Genomic DNA, 22,526 nt, shown 5'->3' with positions numbered 1-22,526 from the left:
TTATAAAACCAGCTTTCAGCTTTTTTTTTGTTTTATTTATTTTTTTCTTCTTGTGTCACTTTTTGTCTTTGAGAGGAAACTTCTTGAATCACAGTCCTCTAATCCAACAGAAAGCAGGCAGGTCGTTTTGGATAGGTATCTTGATGGTTCTCCATAAGCCCAAACACCCACCCTCAAAAGTTACCCCCGAGTTAATGTATATGGCTTTGTTCTCCTGTGTGAACGATACTATTGCCATTTGTTTTGTTGGACAGAGATACTCCCAAACAAACAAACCAAAAAAAAAAGGAAAAGAAAAAAGGCTCAAAATGGCCAGTGAACGATCAGATTAGGAGAAGGAGGCACACTGGGACACAGGGGGTCAGAGGTTAGGGTTTCACTGGGTCCAGGGTCTTATGGGGGTAAAAGAAAATTCATTTCCTGCTAAGTTTTGTGCTCTTGACAGTGCGTTTGGAGCCCTCCGTGCAGCTGCGTATACCGGCGAGGTGCAGCAAGGAGCCGGCGGCTTCCTTCAGCTCCTCGTCCAGCTCTGGCTTGACTTCACGTCGCGCCCTCTTGCTAAGGGGCCACTTGACGGCGAGCGGACGGCGAGAAGTCTGGTGAACGCCCCTCTCGTCCCAGAGGTCGGAGTCCTCGTCGCTGTGGAAACCCTCGCTGCCGGCGCGGCGAGACTGCCTACGTTCGCAGCCGCCTTCGTCCAGGGAGGAAAGAGAAGATGAGGAGGAGCGAGAGGAGCAGCGTTGCAGGGCTGCGCTGCTGTAGTTGTGGTCCTGTTTTGGATCGCTGCTCACCAAGACAGAGTCAGGCCGAGAGAGGTCCAGAGGGCTGTCAGAATTGCCTGAGGAGAGGATGAAAGCCTGATAAGTGACCGTTCAGTGCATGAGGATGTCTTGTTACAGAGAGATAAATGACTGGTTTGAAATAAGATTTCTGAAAGAAAAAAAAAAAAAAAGTGACACCATCATTAAGACACTCGGGGGCTTTAACTTGTTTTGTTTACAAGTTTAAAGCAGAACTAAGATTTGTCTAGGACCAGCAGTGAAAACGTAGTTTTAAAATAGCTTGCTGCATGAATGTGAAAGCAGAATTAAAACTCGTGGGGGGGGACGTAAAAGACGTAGAAACTTAGAAAAAGTAAACATTTAATGATTCTGTGGGAACCTTTGCAAGAGGAAATATAAACTTTGCATTGAGAAAATAAATCAAAATCTAAACGAGAGATTTTAAAATTAACTGTGATTTCAATAAATACACCTTAACAAATACATGAAATTATTTGTTATGGTATTTTTTGCCCTGTTGAAAGATCAAGCACTAAAATCACTTCCTAAAGCTGTCTTGCTATACATTTTAAAGAAAAAAAAAAGCCTGAGCTAGAGGTTCAGTTGAGTTTGTTCATTGTTTGTTATAGACAAACAATGAACTAATAACACAAACAGTTGTATGTTGAAGTCTGTAATGTCCAGGTTTCACTCCTATTTATTAAACAGATCCTTTTTCTGTTGTAATGGAAGAATTCTCATCCTCAGCCCACCTCCCCTGGGTCTGTTCTTGATCCTTTTTTATTCCCCATCTACATGCTTCCATTGGGTCAGGTAATCCATAAATAAAGCGTTTTCCCCGTCATGTATGTAGATAATACACAGTTGTTTGTTCTACTAAGTATCAACATAAATACAATCTCAAATCTTAAGAAGTCTCTCTGACGTTAAATCATAGATGTCACAATACAGGAACTATGTTCCCTGTCATTACCTGTAAAATCCAGAATTTAATTTAAAAGCCTTCTACTCACATCTAAAATCTTGAATAATCAGACCTGATTATATCTTAATGACGTCTTAGTACCTTACGATCCTAACAGAGCACTTTGCTCTCAGACTGCTGACTTGCTTGCGTTTGCTATAGTTTCTAAAGAGCCTATGACAGTTTGGGAGACAGACACCATCTCTACTTTTAGGATCAGGCTTGAAACTTTCTCTTTTTTTTTTAAAAACTTATAGTTCGGGTTGGATCAGGTGACCCTAGCCCACCTATAGTTATGCTGCAATAGAACCGGGCAGCTGGGGGCTTCCCATGATTCCCATGTGTTTCTTCTTCACTTCCCATTTGTACACCACTATTGCATTTAATCATTCTGAATTATTCAACACTGGCCCTCTTTCTTAGTGCCCTCTGCTCTCTTAATATTGCAGGATCTTTACCTTACAATATAAAGAGCCTTGAAATGACCATTGTGATTTGGTGCTATTTAAATATAAAGTTTGAATTAAAGCGACTTAAATCTGCCCTACAACTTCAAGAATTCCACTCAAAACCTGGTTCTAATGCAAGTTTTCTTTTGACTCACAAATCACCAAAATCCTGCTTTCTACAATTAAGAAACTTTACAAAAGTTTACACATTTTTTTGTTTCCATCTCAAGCGGCCTTTGAAAAAGTCATCCATGCCACCATCTCATCGTGTTTAGACTACTGTAATTCCCTCAACTCGGGTCTCAGCCAAAGGTTCATCTCCCGCCCCCAGCTTGTTCAAAATTCAGCTGCCAGATTCTTAACAAAATCAAAGAGACCAGACTACATCACTCCTATCCTGGCTACACTGCACTGGCTTCCTGTTAGATACTGAATTGATTTTAAAAACTTATTCATTACTTTTAAAGCCTTACCCAGGCTTGCTCCTACCTACATCAGATTTCAACAGACTTTATGAACCAAGCTGCTGGTTATGCTCTTCAGGTCAGAGCCTCCTAACCCGCCCTATAGCCTGCGTCATTTTCTGATTTCCTCTCAGAGTGTTGAACTATTTACCAGAGGAACTTACCAAAATCGGTATATCCAATTTTAAATCACTTCTCAGAACTTATTTTTACAGAAAGCCCTTTTAAAATTTAACAAAAACCCTTATTCTTCATCTACCTTTTCTTTATATACAAATGTTTTTACCTTTTGATTCCTAACTTTAGCCCATCTGAAACACACTGACATGACCTAAAGAGGGCCCTTCAATCAAGACATCTTGGAGATACGGATGAATCCATTTTGCTTCATTGCTAATTTTTCATTACTAAGTGTGTAAAGTGTGAACTACAACTATTTGTGTGGTTTTAGTTTGGTGAGATTTTGTCTGTCTATTACTGCAGCTTAGATGAAGATAAAAAAAAAAAAAAAACACATTGTCTATCATTAGACAAAGCAGATATTCTGATGATTCAAAGACATTCAAACTTCTTCTTGCAGCTGTGTACATCAGAATTGAACACACACAACATCAAAGAAAATTTAAGCAATGACGGGTGGTATGTCAGGGGTTGGACACAAAGCTAAAAGAAGAGGTGAAAGTATGGCTACTTGTAGGTTGTCTTACATGGGTCAACGTGGTGCCCAGGGGCAGAGTTTAAGAGCATCATGGCAGTGGCAGCATCAATGTCAGACTCTGGAAGAGGAGAGAACATGCACGATGGTCAGTCCTACGGTGTGAAAGCATGGTAGCATGACATCCCTACTAGGACTGGCTTGACCGACTGGGCTCCATTATTTTTAAGCTATACACTCGGCGATCCAATCAGTGCTTACAGAACGCACGGGATATGCAGAGGACTCGCAAAAACAAATCAGAGTAAATATAAGCCCATGATTTTCAGAATGCATCTGATCTCATGAGATCTGACAAAGTGTCTGAAAGCCTCACAGCTCACTTCTAGGGCTCTAAATTATTAATGATTACAGTGAGACTGAGTGCTCGATACTGAGCACCAGCAGAACCTCTGCTTGTCGTCAAGGTTACAAATCCAAGAGGCAAGGGGGGGGGGGGGGGGGGGGGGGGGGGGGAGACATCGACGGGAGCTGTCAACATTATGGTCAACATGAGGCATCAATGACTTGAAAGCAACAAATCAAACCAAGAGCTGAGCATAAAAGCACAGTGATGCTGAATGTTCTGGGACTGAAATGTGCAAAGGCAACATAATCAAAACAGTGCACAAACACACGCTAACAAAACTGCACTACACATCTGCACATTGCTGGGCAAACAGCTTACAAATACGAAAACTTTGATCAATTTGCTTTTCTCTCACCTTTAAATGAGCAACCTTGTAGAAAGAGATGACGAGGGGGTGAGGAGGCACTGCAGAAAGTAAACAAAGGACACCAAGAGTCAGATGATACGTTTGAAGAGCCAAATTCTGCCCTTTCAAAACTGTGTTTTTATTAAGAATTAGTTATCAAATAATTACAAATGACTACAAACCTGTTAAGATAAAATATTTCCTCAGCTTAAAAAAAGGGATTTTAAAGTCAGGAGAAAGAAATCAAGGCTGCTCCTTATGGTATACCTCCACCTCCATGTTTCACAATAAAAGCAGAAGATATGGGTTCTGTCTACTAAAATGCTATGGTGGTGTATATGAAACTGTTACATGAAGTGTTTGTACTGTAGCTTCCCAGAAGCGTGAGTATTGGGGAAGTTCTGGGTTTGCAGAAGCTTCTGGGCATTATCATGTTTCTGTCTAAATGAATTGTTCTCAGTTTTTCCCCATTATGTTTACGGTTCAATTGCTCGTCTTATGTGTTAGTTACATTTAGCAAAGCTGTGGCATTGTGACCATAGGGAGGAGCTGGTTTGATATACATACGAGTGTGAGGAGAATAATGCTCTTCTTGTTGTTAAACTAACAACAGAGAGTTTCAAACTGTTGTGCTCCTACCTGTCACGGGTGAGTCATCACTCACCATGGTACACTAAGTGTATTGCTGTAAGTCTAAAGGAGCTAATGGAAGCATATTGGAGTTGGTATGTGACCAAGTTCACTTTTTTTAATCATACTGAAAGCCAATCGCTAATACAAGCCTGCTCTAAATAAAGTTCAGGTATTTCCTTTTATGTCCAAAACAAATCCCTGCAAAATATATTTGAGACATAATAATTCCCTTGACCATCATAAGCAACAAATTGAATTGAATGATTAAAGTGATGACCGCTCACCTGGGTGGGGAGGCGGGTGGTGTGCAGAAGGCATGTGCGGCTGGGAAGTGCTGCTTCTTAAGAGCTTGAATTAGGTTGGGGCGGTACTCAGGGTCAACACACCAGAGCGACCCTTTTCCATTGGCCTGTAGGACAAAGCAGGGACAGTCAAATCTCTAAACCCCTGTTACAAAGTAATGAAGCTGCCAGAAAGTCCACATAAGAAACTGTGAGCAGAGGTCAGGGGGGAGGTGATCTGTTGATGTTAAACAATAAAAACCCTGTCATATGATCTTCTTTTCAGAGGATTTAACGATGGCGTCTTATCCTGTTGCCCAAACATTCCCAGTCCCCATGAACTAAGCAAAAGCTGTTACGTCATTTATTTGGTTCAACGCAAGAGAACAAAACTGACAAAAGAAAAGCAGCAGGCAGAACATTATCCTGAAAGAAACACCAAAAATACAGTATGTTCGGTCTGGCTTTCAGAAAAAAAATCCAAATAAATAAATAAAAATCAGAGCGAAAACATGCTATAAACGTTTGTGAGTTAGGTCTTTAGTAACAATAACATGCTTTGTCACTTTGTACGATTAAATATTTGATCACATGAGTTCAATTAAAACTGTAAGTAATGAACACAATTTTAATTTTGAATCACTGAAGCCTTACAAACAATTTGCATGCAATTCCCACCTCAGCAAATTTTACATAATCATTATTTTAATGGAAGCTTTGTTCATATTTCTGTTTGGTAGCTCACAATCCTTTTCACCGCTTTGCTGCAGAACAGTGTGGCCATGTATCCCACATGTGGCTGGTATGTGTATCCTCATGCAAGATGTAAACAAAACAGGGCCCGCAACTAGTGGAGATAATAATCCACAGGGTACCTTTAAAGACTTAATGAGGACTTGAAAATCAATTTGGGTGATCTGTACAGCTGAGTAATTGCACAAAACTACAAATGACAAGATCATCATTTATCAGGGAAAAAAGTCAAGTGTGACTCAAACCTTTTAGAGATTAGTCACTGTGGAAATGCACTTCATTTCCAAATCACTTTTCAATTATAAGCTTCACAGCACCTTTTAGACACAACACGCTCAAATGGCAATATTGAAAAAATGATGAATTCCTGAAATGTTTCGCTGTCAGAGCTGGTGGGACTATAGTGACCGCAGCAATGATTCAAATTTCATTACAGTCCCACAGTGAAAAATAGCAAATACCAAACTTTGCAATATAAACGCTTTTACAATGAGAGGAAATTTTTACTCAACAGCTCCCTGTGAAGAATAATTGTATCTGCTGGTGATGTGTGTGTCACTTTATCTGATGGTGGCGTATTCTTGCCCAGTCTGGGAGAATACAGCGAGGAGAATAACCTTGACTCAGATTACCAACCAGCTCTGATGCAGGAAGAAGGAAATGTCTCCATAGCAACGGAAACCACCAGCCAGTGTCATGTGAAACTGGTGCTAGTGTCTCAGCAGACGGAGGGCTCATGCTATGCACCTGCATGCTAAGTGGACTATACTGCATTGTATTGCTACACGCTGAGTGCAAACTGCCATTCCCACCCTAGATGGGCAAATATCAGGTTTTAGCCAGATACAGCCATGACATGGGGCTTCAAACCACATCCTCTCACAATGTTAAAATCTCATGATACACAGACTTTTTACACACACACACACACACACACACACACACACACACACACACACACACACACACACACACACCCTTTCAGACTAAACCGTAATAACAGCCGTTAGTGAGTAAATTCACAGCTTTACTAACTTTTCAAATTCACAGACATGTGTGCACACTATATGCAGTATGTGTTCTTCCCTTTGTTACAAGCATGTGAACATGAGTAGGCCAGCTTCTCTTTTTTCCCCTTGTTATTTGTCGCCACTACTTGTAGAAACACAAGCTACCATAAATGATGTGTATGTCTGCCAGGACCAGGTAGACAAAGATTGTTCTTTGTGCACTTTCAGGACTTAAGGTCGCGTTTGCTTCCTTTGTGCAGTGTGGGTTCAGATTGTGGGAGGCTTCGCTCTAGCTGCACTACCTTGACATGTTTCTAAAGATATTGTCCTATCTCAGTGTGCGGTGTTTGCATATCCTCTGGAGGAAGAGGATCTTTGACCTTGACTGGATTCCACCCTTATCATAGCCGAGTCAGAGTTCTGTGCAGCTGTGTGTCACATGAGCCATGTGGCAGCTTCACACTCTAGCACACTGTTTGCTAACAGTGCTAAACAAAGCCACTGTAACTGTAAATGTCACATCATCAAACAGATGCATGCTGACAACTACAGAAGGATAACTGTAAATCTAAGTGACGTGCATAAAAGTTTGAAGTCACTTTGAGACCTACCTTTCCCAAGCTCCTTTCGACCTTGCGGAAGCATTTGTTCAGGGACAAGTTGTGACGAACTGAGTTCTTCCAGCCAGTGGGAGCGTTGGAGAAATACGGGAAGTGCTCGAGTATCCAGCCGTAGATTTCTTTGACAGGCAACGACTTGCTGGGAGACTGCTCGATGGCCATGTAGATGAGCAGGGAAAATGAGAAAGGTGGTTTCGACTTCATCGAATCCCTCTCCCTGCCTCTGTTGTGTGACGAAGATGAGGAGGACGACGGACCCTGGTTCGACCCGTAGTCTCCTTCTATGTCAAAGAGGGGGCTGCCGCTCGTCTGAGCTTCGGGGCCCCCGAGAGTAAAGTTCTGAAGCAGGTTCTCGTGGAGCCAGTTGAGGTTAGTGAGCTCCTCATCCTCGGTGCCTCCGGTACGATCCACGCTAGTTGCCAGCGGACTGGACGCGCACTCCGCCTCGGGCAGCGTTCCTACACCGCAGACACCTCTGAGCCCTGCCCGCTCCTCTTGCATACCCGGAATTTCCGTTTTCTTATCTGGTGACATCCCAATAATTGGACCCATTAAATCAAAGAGGTCTGGAGAGAAAGAAAAAAGAAGGTTGTTAATATCAAGCAGCAAAGACAAGACCAAAAAAGGTACATTTAAAAAAAAAAATTACCATCAAAAAAGGAAGATTTCAAAGTAATTTAAAAGCAAAGTTTGCAGTATGAAATAACTCAAAGTGACATTTTGGAAGGATGTGCTCTTCCAAGCGTTGGCCTTGTTTTCTTAAGTTTCCCTGGGGGCACACCCCCTGTTGCTGTCGGCCTCTATTGCAATTCATGGCCCTCTCACTGCCTCTCTCCTCCATCCCTGCCGAGGACCAAGAGGCTCTCAGCCCCCCTCCTCCTCCTCCTCTCGACTCCACGTGAGGACCTTCGAGGACATCCTCTCAAGTAAGTGAACTGACTTAAGGCTCCACTCCTCAACGCCTACCTCGTTTCAGACAAGACCCAGCTGCTCGTTATGTGTAAATGAGCATGAAACCAGCCAGCGACTGCAGGAATAAGTGCAAGGACTCCATCTTACAGATTGGATAGCTCTTACGGACCGAAATACATTCAGCCAGGATCAAGTCTGCATTTGTCGCATGGCATATTAAGTTGTGTAAAGAGGCTACAAGCCTAAGAGTTGTCAGTCATTTAGGAGCACGGGGAAATGCCAGAGCACTTTATCATTAACAAAATGAACCTGAGTACACTTATCAATACTTTTTAACATGAGCTCTGAAGAGGCCTTTTATCTTAAACACCAGAGTTCCTGTCGCAGTTTAAGTTGAAGCTCGAGTGAGAAATGATCTGGGCTACAGACAAACCTACATTACTGGAAATTTAAACTAAGCATCACATTATCTGAAAATAAATTTTGTCCCCATAAAATACAAGCAGCAGTTTGTGTGCAGTACTTATTGTGATTTGTTATTATGTGAATAATGTTGAATCGAACTGCTTGTTGAGGCCAAGAGCACAAAGAGATCACTCCGCGTGTCAGCTCACAACAAGCTTTATGTCCTGGGTGTCACCATGACAACCCTGCCATCCCTTCAATTAAGAGCAGAAATCCCACAAGCAAGAATCCATAAGAAAAATAATTAACCCACCCTGAGCTGACTCTGGCACATTCAAATCACTGAAAAGAAAGCCTCTGAAAAGAAATGCTTCTACTGAGGTCTACAGCATGTCCCGATTCTGGGAAGGTCTAGGATGTTCTGGATCTGGACTTTGATGGGAATTAGACTGGACGGTCAGAGAGGTAAAGTCGCAGCGTGGTGGTGGATGGGCATGCCTTTTCATTTCTGTGATAAGAACTGGGTCAAACTCATGTGTTTGCACAGTGGCAAAGACAGGAGTGAGAGTGTGAGCACACACAAACATACACACAGGACAGGAGGGGGGGAAAGAGGCATTAGTGCATTTACAAAATGACCTTTAAACTCTCAATAAGCGGATAAACCTATAGCAGATGGATACTATTCTGGTTATGGCCCCAATTCTCTCCTTTTGGCCATGACTGTGACCCTCTCTTTTGGGGCTCAAAAGAAGAAAAGTCTAGCCTTCCAAGTGGACATTTGGGGGGGGGGGGGGGGAAATGACACAAGGAGAGCAGGGCTAGGTGTTCGAGCCAAGGAGAGGAGCTAGGCCTAGACGTCTGTGATTTCTTACACAATAAAAGTGTGCATTTCAGTGTATGTGTATATACTCCTGTTATAACAGCACATTGTCTTAGATTTATCATGCATTCTGGATTTCAGTTCTTTCCCCGGGTAGTGGATATTCCAGCGCAGCTGAATTGCTCTAGTGCATCACATAAACGTCTGCGATTTAAATTACAGATAAAAAAGAAGCAAGTCAATAAGTTTTCCAGGCCAAAGGCAAAGTGTCAGGCAGCATCAACCCAGAAAGAGATAACAATAGGGAGAAGACTTTTCTGAAAGGACCGAGCGTGACAGAAGGTTTGACAGAGAGACCTAGACCTGTGAGAAAGACAGAGAGAGAGGCAAGTGAGGCTTAGAGGTAGTAAGGTAGGCTGTGCAAGGCATCGTCAATCTAGGCTGAATCACAGCTCTCAGCAAAGCAAAGTTATTAAATATGTCAACAAGCAAGAAAGAAATGAAGAAGCAGAGAGACAAGTGCACATGTTCAGAAGAAAATATTATTCATGCTTCCTAAAAGCATTACAGACTATGTTTATACTGACTTTATTCTCTCAGGATAAGCTCTTTGGGACATATCATCTTAAAATACATTTAGCCATGTTTGGGCCAAATATCTAGTTCATTTAGACAAATTAGGTGAACGGCAACAATTTGGGGCAGATTTTTTAGCAGATTCTCAATATTTATGTATGTTCTTATGCAGGAGTGATAGAAAGGACACTTGGGGATTTCATGACAAGAAACCCAGTCTTTTTAAAATGTAGTTAAATGGAAAACAGCCTGCTGACCAACAACTAAGCCCTTTTTTGTGAGTATAAATATATAGGTCACAGGAGGGAAGAAGTCAGCAAAGGTGTGGCAAAAAAAAAAAAGATACGTCAGCTCATTTGACTAAAAGGTGTGGCCACTTATATGCCACAGTTGGTTGTAAACCCTTGATAGCCCGATTCTGTTTTATGTCAGAGAGACATGAAGAAGATGTAATATAGCTAAAGTATCAGATCAGGGATTAACATTAAAGCACAACAGAGCTTCACCTCAGTTCTTCTTCCCAAACTTGACCTCTCAGCTGGGCCTCTGGGTGCAAAAGAGAGCTTATCCTCTTTTAAATAGCTCCTCCTGATGACTTGCCATTTGAATATCAACAGAGGCACAGTGGACGGATGAGAGGGCTGTCGTGCATCCAGCCAAACACAGGAAGTGTTTTACCATGACTGCAGCTGGTCAATTACCACTGCTGCTGCAATGATTGCAGTTATCATTGCTCTTATGAAAAGGCATCAAAGAGAGGCGGCTGGGAATCCACTGAATAATGGGATAGTAGTATGTAAAGAGCAGAGAGGGGAGAGGGAGCTAATAAGCCAGACTGGCCTGTTGACTGCTACTCATCCTTGAAAATACACCAAAGCTGCAATGGCGCTGACCTGATGGCTCATCTGCAAGTTAAAATAGCCGTGCGATCCGCCAGCCTCATCATATTCATGTGCAAACAGGCAGGCTAACAGCAGGTGCCAAGGCACATTTTTCTCCCCTTTCAAATTGCTCTTTTATCCTGTTAAGCACTTAGCCCATTCAAAAATACACAAAGACATATGGAGATAGCTTTAAGTGGGAAATCAAACCGTTGAGATGTCAGATATGTACAGGGGAATTTAAAGGAGATGATAGTGGCATTAAAATACAGAGATACTGCTTTGAGATGTTTTCTGGGAGCGAATCTCACAATTAGGACTCAGTTGCCACGGCAGCCAATGCTGTAAGGGAAGCAATTGTGCTCATGTCTGTGCATGAAGAGAGGGCTAATGTGGGGGAGATCAATACAGGCGGAAAATGCTGAGAGCAGCAGTCTGCTGCTGTTCTCCACAAACCTGTCTGACAAAGAGCGGCGAGAAAGGCCACTGCCAACCTGGATGTCACGGCACTACTGACTAAGCTATTAAGGCCTACTTCATATAACACAGAAATTATGCTCCCAAAAAATCTGTTTTGTTAAGCAAACTGCTTTCATACGATTCTCCTCTGCAAAACAAAAAGAAAAAGGAAAAACAACCTCTGTATAGATAACAGCCTCGAGTTCATACGCTGACACCACACCCTATTCCAAAGAAACAAACCAGTTGACACAAACCAGTTACACCTCTACAACAGATACACAAAGGTGTGCCGCAAAGCCCCATTGTGATGGCTGTTATTCGAAACCCTAACTGATATTTAGGCAACTACCCAGTCTGGCTGGAGCTCTAAAAATGTGAATGAAACAAAAGGAGGGGGGACTGAGTTAGAGTGGGAGAAGCAGGCAGAGAGAGAGAGGCTGTTCCAGAGCGGGTTAGCCAAGTGGCCTGCTCTTTTATTTTACAAGGGTGGGGGTTAAACCGTGTCATAATAAATAAAGAATCTATTACTTTGAAAGGTAAATTAGGCTACTATTAAAGCACGCCCTAACGATACATTTCTGACTAAAACTTGTCAAAGACTTTAACGGATCTCCTCAGCGTCCGAGGTGAAAGCAAATGAAAAAGCTTGCACAAAGCATTACAACTGGCCCCACACTCTGCTCGCACAAAGGAGCAGTTGTTTTTGCTCTAGTCATGTTTCCGAAGTGCTCAGTATTCACCTCGCACTTTCAAACAGAGGACCGGGAGGGAAGGAAACACCTCCTGCCTGTTGAGGAAGTTCATTTTCAGACAACAAATTCAGACTTCACACAGAGACAGTTAGGCCCGCTATACGACAAAAACAGTGAAATCGAGCAGCACGAGGCTACAAGGTAGCGTCTATTGAAGCAACAGTATTTACTCGGCCAATCTAGGAGTTCCATCTTCGTGTAGCTTACAGATAGCTGGCAAACACCCTGGCTGGACCTAATGTATCAACTAATGAAATCACTCAGGGAAAAACAAGCGATCAAAAGGCCGGGCAATGGCTCGGTTCATGTTCGTCAGTGACACTAACCTCCTCCAACAACTTCAGAGTCAAACGCTCAAGACTGCACTTTGACTGTCAACAGAGGTGAGGCCTTCCAAAGTACATGCCAGTCCCTAGCCAACACTGAAACCTTATCTTTCCAGTCATGTGCCTGTAAGTTCAGCATACCGACACACACAACAACCTCAGTTCCTCTCAAATATTAAAAAAACAACAAAAAAACAACAACAACAACAAAAAATAACTTCATGCTGTATGCTTGCAAACACAGCTCCACGGTCTTGTAGGAAACGGCTGAAATTAGAACGTTTCTATAATTGTCAAGGGTCAGTCCTTGAGTATGAGAAAACTTTCTATGTGCAGTAAAATACAACAGTGTTTGCAAATGAAACGCAGAAAACACCAAAAAAGCCCCACAGGGAACTCAAATGAGGAAAGACTTCTTTCCTGATTTTACAAAATAAATAAATAAAACATTATTGGGCTCTGACAAAACCATGATAGATATCCATGTCAACCACGAAGCTCCAGCAGAATGAAAATATTTACTGAATCTCCCCATTTGACTTAATCGACCAAAGCACACACACGTGGCAAACAAATATAAGCACACAGCTACTGAGCTCTGCCCGCTCCATATATAAGAAGTTTTGAACTAGGGCTGGGTATCGTCACTGATTTCTAGAATCGATTCAATTCCGATTCACAAGGTCCCAAATCGATTCGATCCACGATTCGATTTAATTCGATTCGATTCGATTCGATTTAAATCTGGGAAATTTTGACAGTCAGAAGTATAATTCAGATCAGAACATTTACATATTTTTGTATCTATAAAAAGGAAGCTGACACTCGCAAGACTTTATCCAAGGTGTGAGCATCACAGCAGATGCCTTTGTGTCAAAGTAGCTGAGGATAAAACACAGAAAAACGTGAAGGTGATTTTCCTGGCCTGGGATTTTATAAAAATATTCTGCAGTACATCAAAAACGAAAGAAAACCATTAATTAATGAACGTTACCTCTGACGTTACAGCGGTTTTATTAGACACACGGCATTTTGCATTTTGAATAATATTAAAAAGTTTAAATTTGTTCAGTATTGAACAGCAGAAATGAGGTTTTCTTTTCGGAAGAATGTAAAAGGGAAAAAAAACAGCGGCCGACAGCGCTGTAAACAACAGTAGACTTGTGCGTAACAAGCAAGCGAATAATGAAGAAAGCGAAACTGTTCGAGAGAGAGAGAGAGAGAGGGAGGGAGAGAGAGAGAGCTGCGCATCGCAATGGAAGCAAAACAGTAAAAGAGTGAATTCATGACGATGTTTATGTGAAGCGTTTGGATCTTCTTTTGCTGCTGGTTCGGTCAATATTGTTTGGAGAGAGATCAAACTAACAGCTTTAGAATCAGCGCATAAAGGGCGTGAACACAAAGCGCGGACCCGGATCAGCGAGCTGTCGGCTTTCAGCCCCGACTGTGAGAAAGGCGACATCTAACTGATTCTGATCCGCGGGTCGCGCTGTGTGTTTAAGTCTATGTGCAGAATCCCTGTACCTGCTCTCATTTACTGTTTGGTGGTTCTTGAAATTTTGTGAGATGTCACCAGAGATTCTGGCATTTCGGACAAAATAAATTTATATTAAAAAATCGATTCAGGATTTTAATGAATCGATTTTACGTTATCCAAGCCAGAATCGATTTTAATCGATGAATCGATTATAAAAACCCACCCCTATTTTGAACCCTTCACTTAAAAAGCTGACCTCTTGCTTTATACATTACAGACTTTACAAATTCTGCTTTCCATGTGTTGCTGTTTAACATCAAATTATAAATATGAACCATATGGTAACAGCAACAATAGTCACCAAGAGTTGTTTACTATCGACTCAGTATTGTTATTAGGCAGTATTATAATAACTGCATCTTAATTAGTGCTGAACAACCTCGTTATTCTGCCAATCATCACTTATTCAACCTTTTCCATTAGAGCACTGAATACCAACTACTTAAAATGGTCAGTGAAAAGTCACAAAATACTTGCTTTTTTCAGCAGCAGAGAAACTACCGAGTGTAATCATTTACCGTTTATTATAAACAATGAATATACATTCTTGATGGTGAAAGGGCATAGTAGAAATCTAGTTATTCCAATGCCGTTTACTTTTTGAGATGCAGCTTTTTGAAAGAGCAAAGATTTGGTCTAGTAATACAAGCTCATCAATTATTCTATGATTGAGTCATTTAAAGTACACGGCCCAGTATAAAATTCTTATTTAAAGGCGGTCAGTCTGTTTGACATTTACATTTGACTTTGTCCAAACACCTAAGCTACAGTTGTAGAAATTCTGAGACACTTAAACTGACACTGATATATGATACTTAGTGAGGATTTACAGACAAGCTGGTAAGCCTGTGTTGTTGTTGTCGTATCAATTAAATAAATCTTTTTATTTCTGCCTAAGCAAATGAGACAAAGAGCCACTGTGACAGAGGACACGGCCGTCCTTACCCCTTCCTTTCTCTCAATCAAGGAAACAGCCACATCAGTTGTTGCTTTCAGTGAGGCGGGCCCTAATGGGCTGTGTCTCGAGTCCACACAGTCAGAAATGAGACAGGCAAAGGAGCAGTCAGGGGGTGGGGGGCTGTAGAGGGAGGCGACTCACCATAGAGTCAATCAAGAGATGTAAAACAATAAGTAGAGTAGACAGAGGGGCACCGCGAGAAGGAGATAACCGCTGCCAGTATGCGACGTCTAAACAGACGCTTAAAGAGGGAAAAACTGATTTTCAGATCACGCAGAATCAACCTGTTTTGTCTTTTTGCCAGCTTGTGACATTAATTACAACACTGACGCCAGTTTGTAAAACAGCTGTGCCAAGCTCAGGGCATAAAAATAGATGCCATTTAGCTGCACGGTGAACTCTCAAGAGAGACTAAATAATGTGAAACATCGCAAAGAGCAGACAAGCTGATCACCCAAATAGGACAGAAAAAATAAATAATGACCAGGAAGGCCACAGGAGCGAGTGGGCGTGTGAGTGGAAACATGTCTTTTCAGGTGTTGACATTTACAACTCACTTCAGAGCTAGCCCCCTATGTTTGATTAGAAGAATGTGACAGACCCAAAACAACAACAACACACAGCATACTCCTGGGGATGCCCCTCCTTTATGACTAATCAGGGGCTCTGGTTAAGTGATCACTCAAGCTATCCATTACAAAACTGCATGAAGCATAAAGTCAGGCAGGCCACTGTCAACAGCCAGAACTCAAGGTCACTGATTAGTGGCTAATCTCAAGTAATTATTTGTTTAATTGAACAAGTTAAAGTTGAAAAAAAAAATGGTCCAAAGAAGTAATTTGAAACTACTGGAGACTTACTTTAGGCTTTAAATCAATCAACAACAACAAAAAATGCAGAACACCTGCTAAAATTTAGATATTCTATTTTCAAATGTGATTAAACTTTGCAATATGCACACAACAGCAGCATCGTGGTAACACAGTCACTTCAAGAAACCAAACTTCCTTATTCTGCCAGTTATCAGTTGTTCAGCTTTTTCCAATACAGCACCCGAGCACCAACTATTTAAAATGTTCAGTAAAAAGTCAAAGTACTTGGTAATGACAGGGATTGCAGAGAACAGTAGGTCACAAATCTCTGAGCACAAATCTATTAAGCCAATCCGTGAGATTTACTCTGCGTTAAGCAATCCCCCCAAAAAAGTTGCTGCCGCGTGGGTCAGCTTTCGTAATGAATTCAAAAACCACAGCCGCTCGCAGCTTTTACAACAGGGCAATAGCCCTGATCAATGTAAATAGCTGACCTGACTGGATACCTCCCTGGACTTTTTAGGGGGAGGTAACAATGTTTAAAACGATAACAATAATATTTATATTTATAACAAGGTGCAATAATAATTAATGTGCAATAATAACAGTGTGCAATACACATACACTTATTCTTCTTTTTTATACTAAGTTAATATACTGTGTTGTGTTGTTTGTTACGTTGTGATGTGTCATATCGTGTCGTGTTGTGTTATATGTAGTGCCGACGTAGGACAGTTTTTCCAATTTCATTGTACTACTGTACTATGTATGACTGTGCAATGACAATAAAGAGTTATCTTATCTTATCTTATATCTATAGAGAACATGGTGGATTTTTCAGAGGACACAATCTTTCATCAGCTCCAGGTCAAAGTACACAACTCTGTGATAAGACCGATTACATGGCAGCAGCAGCACTTTTAAACTGAGCGTGTTGTGTCACTCGTTTGGATAAAAGGTAACAGCCACATGACACAACAGGCCCAAGCCGTCTCCTTATTACTACATTTAATCGGTCATACTTAACACTAGGGCTGCCACGATTAGTCGACTAGTCACGATTATGTCGACTATTAAAATCGTCGACGACTAATTTAATAGTCGACGCATCGTTTGAAGCTTTGTAAGATCACAAAGGACGCAGGAATGAGTACCGGTAGTAGGATTTAAGAGTGTAATAACGGACTGAAACAGAAGATGGCAGCACTGCATGTACAAGGATGCCAGCTGCCGTTAAACCCCGAAGAAGAAGAAGCTGTGTCCCAGAATTCATAGCGCAGCTGTCAACAATGGCGGCAGCTAGTTAGTTTTAACTTTACTCTTATTATTCTTTCTGGGGCACAAAATAAACGTTTAACATATTTTCAGGCTTGAATGTAGCTGTGTAAACCTCAAATATCTGCTCAGTTTATCAAGACACCGCATATTTTCAAAAGCGCTCCGACGTTTTCGGAGACGTCTGTTACCCACTAGCTCGTTAGCTAGGCGGGGGCAAGGCTAACTAGAGCCGTGAGAACACCGGACTCCCGGCAAATCGTTTTCAAACCCACCGCCGTCTTTCGCTAGTCAGGTTAAACATATATATAAGTCACTTAGATAACTTAAAAATGTTATTGTTTGGCTTTCTTTAGTATTTTATTTGTTCCTGAGTAAATCGGTTTGGCTGAGATTAAAGTTATAGTTTTTGCACAGCTAAAACTGTCAAGCAGACAGCTGATTGTCAGAAGTGTGAGACGCTGGAGAATATACTCCGGTGTCCTGTTATATTTTAGAAAGCGAGGAGTTTATTAAACTTCACCGAAATAATCTGCAAATTTCATTAAAAATTAATAAACTACCATCTTGTCTTTATTTTTAGTTAGCACAAACACTTCAAGCTGTAAGCTAATGATAGTTATATAAGACCAGATGCTGCTGGTGCAATAAGCTGTACGTCCAATGGATGATGATCTGATTAGTCGACTAATCGCAAAAATAATCGGTGACTAGTCGACTATCAAAATAATCGTTTGTGGCAGCCCTACTTAACACATTGGGATAATGGATGTAAGATTTTATTTGGCCGTGCGAAACTCGGTCAACAAAAAAATGTGCTGCGGTGGTCTTTTCAGTGACGTTGCTTCATTGTTATACATCCTCTGACGAGTGCTTTCCTGTTCTCCCATCAGTACAGTAGACTCGAGCGACATTTACACCACTGTGGTTACCAAGTTGTGAAAATGAAGTGTGGAATTCTTGAGCGTATGCGTGGAGCTTGAGATACATTTGACACCCCTGCGTCTACTATTGTGCTCAGCTGGTGTAAAACAGCACCCAAAAAAGTGAATAAAACTGCTATTAGTGTAATCAAAAGATGGACCTGATACCTTAACTATGTGACTATGTGGGCATCAATTAGACTATCTTTTCGTTTGTTACTATTTCATTAAATGACTCTTTCATAGGCTGTCAAAACACCCACAGAGTTTACCGTCAGGAAGTTCAAGCAAAAGATTCCAAACAATGTCATGAACGAGTCGTCGTGCAGTCAAGTTGTAAATTTCAGTTTCATATTGTCATCTCACGGCGATCTCACTCGTAAGTCTACCAGTTACCTTTTCAAACAGCGTACTGTTAGCAGACCCATTCAAAAAGAGCAGAAATAAGACTAAGTAGTCTCCTTCCCATTTCCCCTGTCTTTTGCCTCTTACAAAGCCTGTCTATAGTGTCAATTCCAACATCTCAAATAACCTTGTGATGGTGCATATATAAAGATAATTCAAAAGGTACTGACAGTGTTTTCGATCCCTGAAGACATGTAGCCATTTCACATTGCAATAACCACATCAGTGGGTTACAGCAGGTCTTATTTATAGTAATGAATGTCTATTCTCGGATCCAAAAGTGCTTACCCTTCAGAGGCTTCTGCACAAATACATACATGAGTGGATACATGTCAGTTTTACAAAGACACCAGATGGTTTGACCCCACAATATGACCACAAAGATTCTGGCATTAAAATAATGGCAGACTGACAACATCTGTTTCTTTTTTGTCTTCTTCTGTCCCTTAAGCTCCTGGTGTCTTTGTCTTCTATTTATCACCAGGGCTTTAACAACTGTCAGGCAAAGTGAAAGGAACAATGTCAGTCTACTTGTCTCTCCATCACATTTCCCCCCTTCAAATATACGAATAAAACCTCAGTGCACATAATGAATTTTAGATGAGGTTTGTCCAGTCCAGTAAATGCAATGCTAACAGGCAGCAAGGTAGGAAACATCACACACAAACACCAGAAACAACACATGAAAGTATATAAAGGTCTATTCAACAGCAAAATATAAATTATAGCCAACTGCAGTAGGCAGAGATATTTTTCCTACAGTCTGACATTGTTTGTAGAGCACTCTGTATCTGGGACAATCTTGTGATAATCCATTACATCATGTGGCTAGCCAGTGTAGCCTCCAAACCTCTGGTGCCGTCGAGATATATATATATATATATATATATATATATATATATATATATATATATATATATATATATATATATATATAATGAAATATTCAACTATTTATAGCTATCAGGGAAGATGTGTCTGAACAGTATCAGGAGTAATAAGTCGCTCAATTTTTCTACCTACTACAGACTGACAAAACAGGCGAAAGACGTTCAAAGACACAATGAGACTCAAAATCGGTGGAAAGGATACGCTGAAAGTGCTGTTAGCACAGAAAACTGATATGCTCCGGAGCTACTAACAGGCACACAGCACTTAAAACACTTCACACTCACACACATACAAGCAACCACAAGTCAGACGCACAACGAGGAATACAAAGTTACGAGCAATTACGCGGAGTATTGCACAACATTTCCCGACACACGGGGTTTGTTACGAAGGAACTTGTCTCCGTTTTAATTAGCCGTATTTTCACTAAGTTCACTAAATGTTACTAGCTTTAACTCACCGAGAAACAACCGTCAGGCAGAGCAGCGTTAGCAGCCGCTCGACAGGTCAGGGGAAGGCACATATACCGCCTAGCATTAGCATTACATTTTAACTGGAAGAGCAGAAAGGGATCTGTTTGAATGTTTCAAAACACTCTTTGGTGTTATAAGTAATATCCCTTTATGCTCTCCAAGACATAAGCCCGGAGAAGAGAGAAGTAACGTTAACATTAGCTAGCTGGCCACATGCTGTCGCTTGATCTGCCATGCTGGCTGGCTGCTCTAAGCAAAGTCACTTGACCACATTTACTTTTAGCTTGTTCGAAACACAGCCCGGATCCTGCCGAACACTTATTTAATTACAACCCACTTAAAAACAATCGGCTACTCACAATCATGCACGGCGTGCCTCGGTGCGGTGCGTTTAAAGACACGTCTGCGCGCAGTTTATTCAGATGTCTTGTCTGTCTCACACACAATGTCAGAGATCAGATCAGCAGCTGCTTCCTCCATACACGCAGCGCGCAGATCACACAGCGCACGGCAACGCTACCAAACCCCTCGCCGTCGTCATGGCAACAGGTCCACTTCAGCCAATCAAAACTCCTCCCCTCCTATCTCCCCTGGCAACTGCCGCAGCGCTGGAACTCCGCGAACGCGCACGCCATCCAATTTTTTTTTTCTATCGTGCAATGTGCTTTCACTTCTATCACCAGCTGCACGTAATCTATAGGAAGTATTTTTAAAATATATTTATATATCTATGTAGTTTTCAAAACCAGATTTATTGAATTAAAATGTGCCATTAACAGTGAAGCAGCAATGGGATTAATAATTAATTTGTTAAAGTGTGGGAGCGAAATGAAACCGGACGGGTCCCGCACAAGCACTGCCGCGTTATTCAGGCTGCACAAACACCTCGGGGCGGAGAGAGAGGATGTGTCACCACACCCAGCTTCATGACGATAGCGGACCCTCAATGGGGCCCCTCCTAGAGTAAACGATGATACAAGGAGCTAATGTGACCCGTGGATACACAACACACACATGCTGGGTAATGCTTGAGTATACAGACAAAGCAAAGCAAAGAATTTGGAAGAAGAAGAAAAAAGATAAGCATTTTATGTGCTTCTCTCCAGTGCAGAATCAAAGTGTTCCTCTGTGCATGTGTTAAAAGTCCATATTTGCACGAAGCTGCTGTGCTTATGTACATGCCTGTGCTTATGTACTTTAGCAGCCAAAAGTGTGCTTCAGGAAGCCCGGCAGCTCGGTTTTGTATCTCTGGCTATCTGGTGAGTGCAGCTTTACTGGCCAACTGACTTCACACCAAGCTGTAACTTTCACATAACAGTGATACCTTTACTCATTCCAGCCACTCTGTTTCATAAGCATACATGAGTAGCTCTCTGTGGAATGATCTAATAGCCTCTCTATTTTTATTTATTTATTTTAATGTGCATAAAGCCAACCTGCCATGCAGGAGAGCTGTCAGTATGCACTGCTTTCACCTAACAAGCACAAGATCACTTGTTTGATCCCGGAGGAGACCACAGATCCCTTTCAGGTTGCAACAGGAAAGGCAAATCAATTGTTTAAAAAAAATATCTGCCAAATCAAACATGCAGAGCTACCTGCTGTGGAAACCCCTTCTGAATAAGGGAGCAACCGAAAGTAGCTTGCACTCTCTTTTCTTCCTCTTCTTTAAACTGGACAAACAGGCTTGGTGGTGGCGTAACAGTGTTTTTGTGTCAAAATGAATACTTGTCTGACAGTAATGTGAGTCTTAATGTTTTTCAGTGTGTCGTTAATATATGGCATACACACACACACACACACACACACACACACACACACACACACACACACACACATATATATATATATGTATGCACACACACACACACACACACACACACACACACACACACACAAAAGCTGGAGAACAGCATTTAATGCAAAAATTTCATTCATCCAGCAACAACAAAGGTGAAGTGATTTATCTGAATGTGATTATATTTATTCATTCATTCATTCATGCTTTGGAGTTTCTGCTCAGGTTACTGTGGCTTTGTTTTCTTGCGCACTGAGCTATTCTTAGGGCCGGTGAGCAGCATAGACTCTGCCCCATTTTTTTTCCCTTCCAGTACGACTCCTAGGGATGATGAAGTTGCAAAGCTAGCAAATGAGAGAGACGAGAACAAGATGCATTAATCACCACGGAAACAGCTGATTGAGGATGCCTTGAAAATACAGACCCATTAGTCTGTGTGCCTGCAATGGTGCTAATCTGATTGTATAACTGTTAGACTAAAACAACACGCTAGCCCGGACCACCGTCAGAGATTTCCATAACTGTACTGGACCATTTTCTGGACTATATAACAAGCGACTCAAGGAATTATCCTTTTTGTGAAAGGAAAGAATAACGCGCAAAAGTGGGAGAAAGAATTGGGAAAACGGTGGTAAGAGCAGGTGAGAATGGTGACAGTAAACAATTCATTTTGCATCAAAAGGAACAGCAGGATTACAGACTATGAGAGGAGTTCATGTGAGGCAGTAAAAGTGGTGCTGATGAAGGGATGAACAATGAGGAAGCAGCCTGTGATGAAGAGTGGTGGCCAAGCATGAATGAGGGTGCAGTGTGTCTTAGCAGCCAGCCCCATAGTGGCATAGTGGTCAGGAGGCCTGCTGCTTTAATGGTCCATAAATCTGTATGGACTGGCTGGTCTGATGCCGCCCCTGTGAGACCTTCTCATGCGGAAAATGAATCACACCATTTTTA

The 22,526-nt window shown here is 41.6% G+C and overlaps 1 protein-coding gene across 1 annotated transcript; it reads right to left on the bottom strand.

The window, feature by feature from the left end:
* On the bottom strand, positions 1–20,294 carry foxn2a (forkhead box N2a). The gene is made up of 6 exons (XM_080869383.1): positions 20,137–20,294; positions 7,358–7,932; positions 4,987–5,111; positions 4,079–4,128; positions 3,367–3,435; positions 1–838 (listed from the first exon to the last, which is right to left on the bottom strand). The coding sequence occupies exons 2-6, from the start codon at positions 7,916–7,918 to the stop codon at positions 414–416; spliced, it is 1,230 nt and encodes a 409-aa protein (XP_080725509.1). The 5' UTR covers positions 7,919–7,932; positions 20,137–20,294; the 3' UTR covers positions 1–413.
* Between the last annotated feature and the right edge of the window lie 2,232 nt (positions 20,295–22,526).

Source organism: Rhamphochromis sp. 'chilingali', assembly GCF_963969265.1.
Source record: "Rhamphochromis sp. 'chilingali' genome assembly, chromosome: 20".
NCBI classification, from domain to species: domain Eukaryota; kingdom Metazoa; phylum Chordata; class Actinopteri; order Cichliformes; family Cichlidae; genus Rhamphochromis; species Rhamphochromis sp. 'chilingali'.
This window is presented reverse-complemented; position numbering and strand designations above follow the sequence as displayed.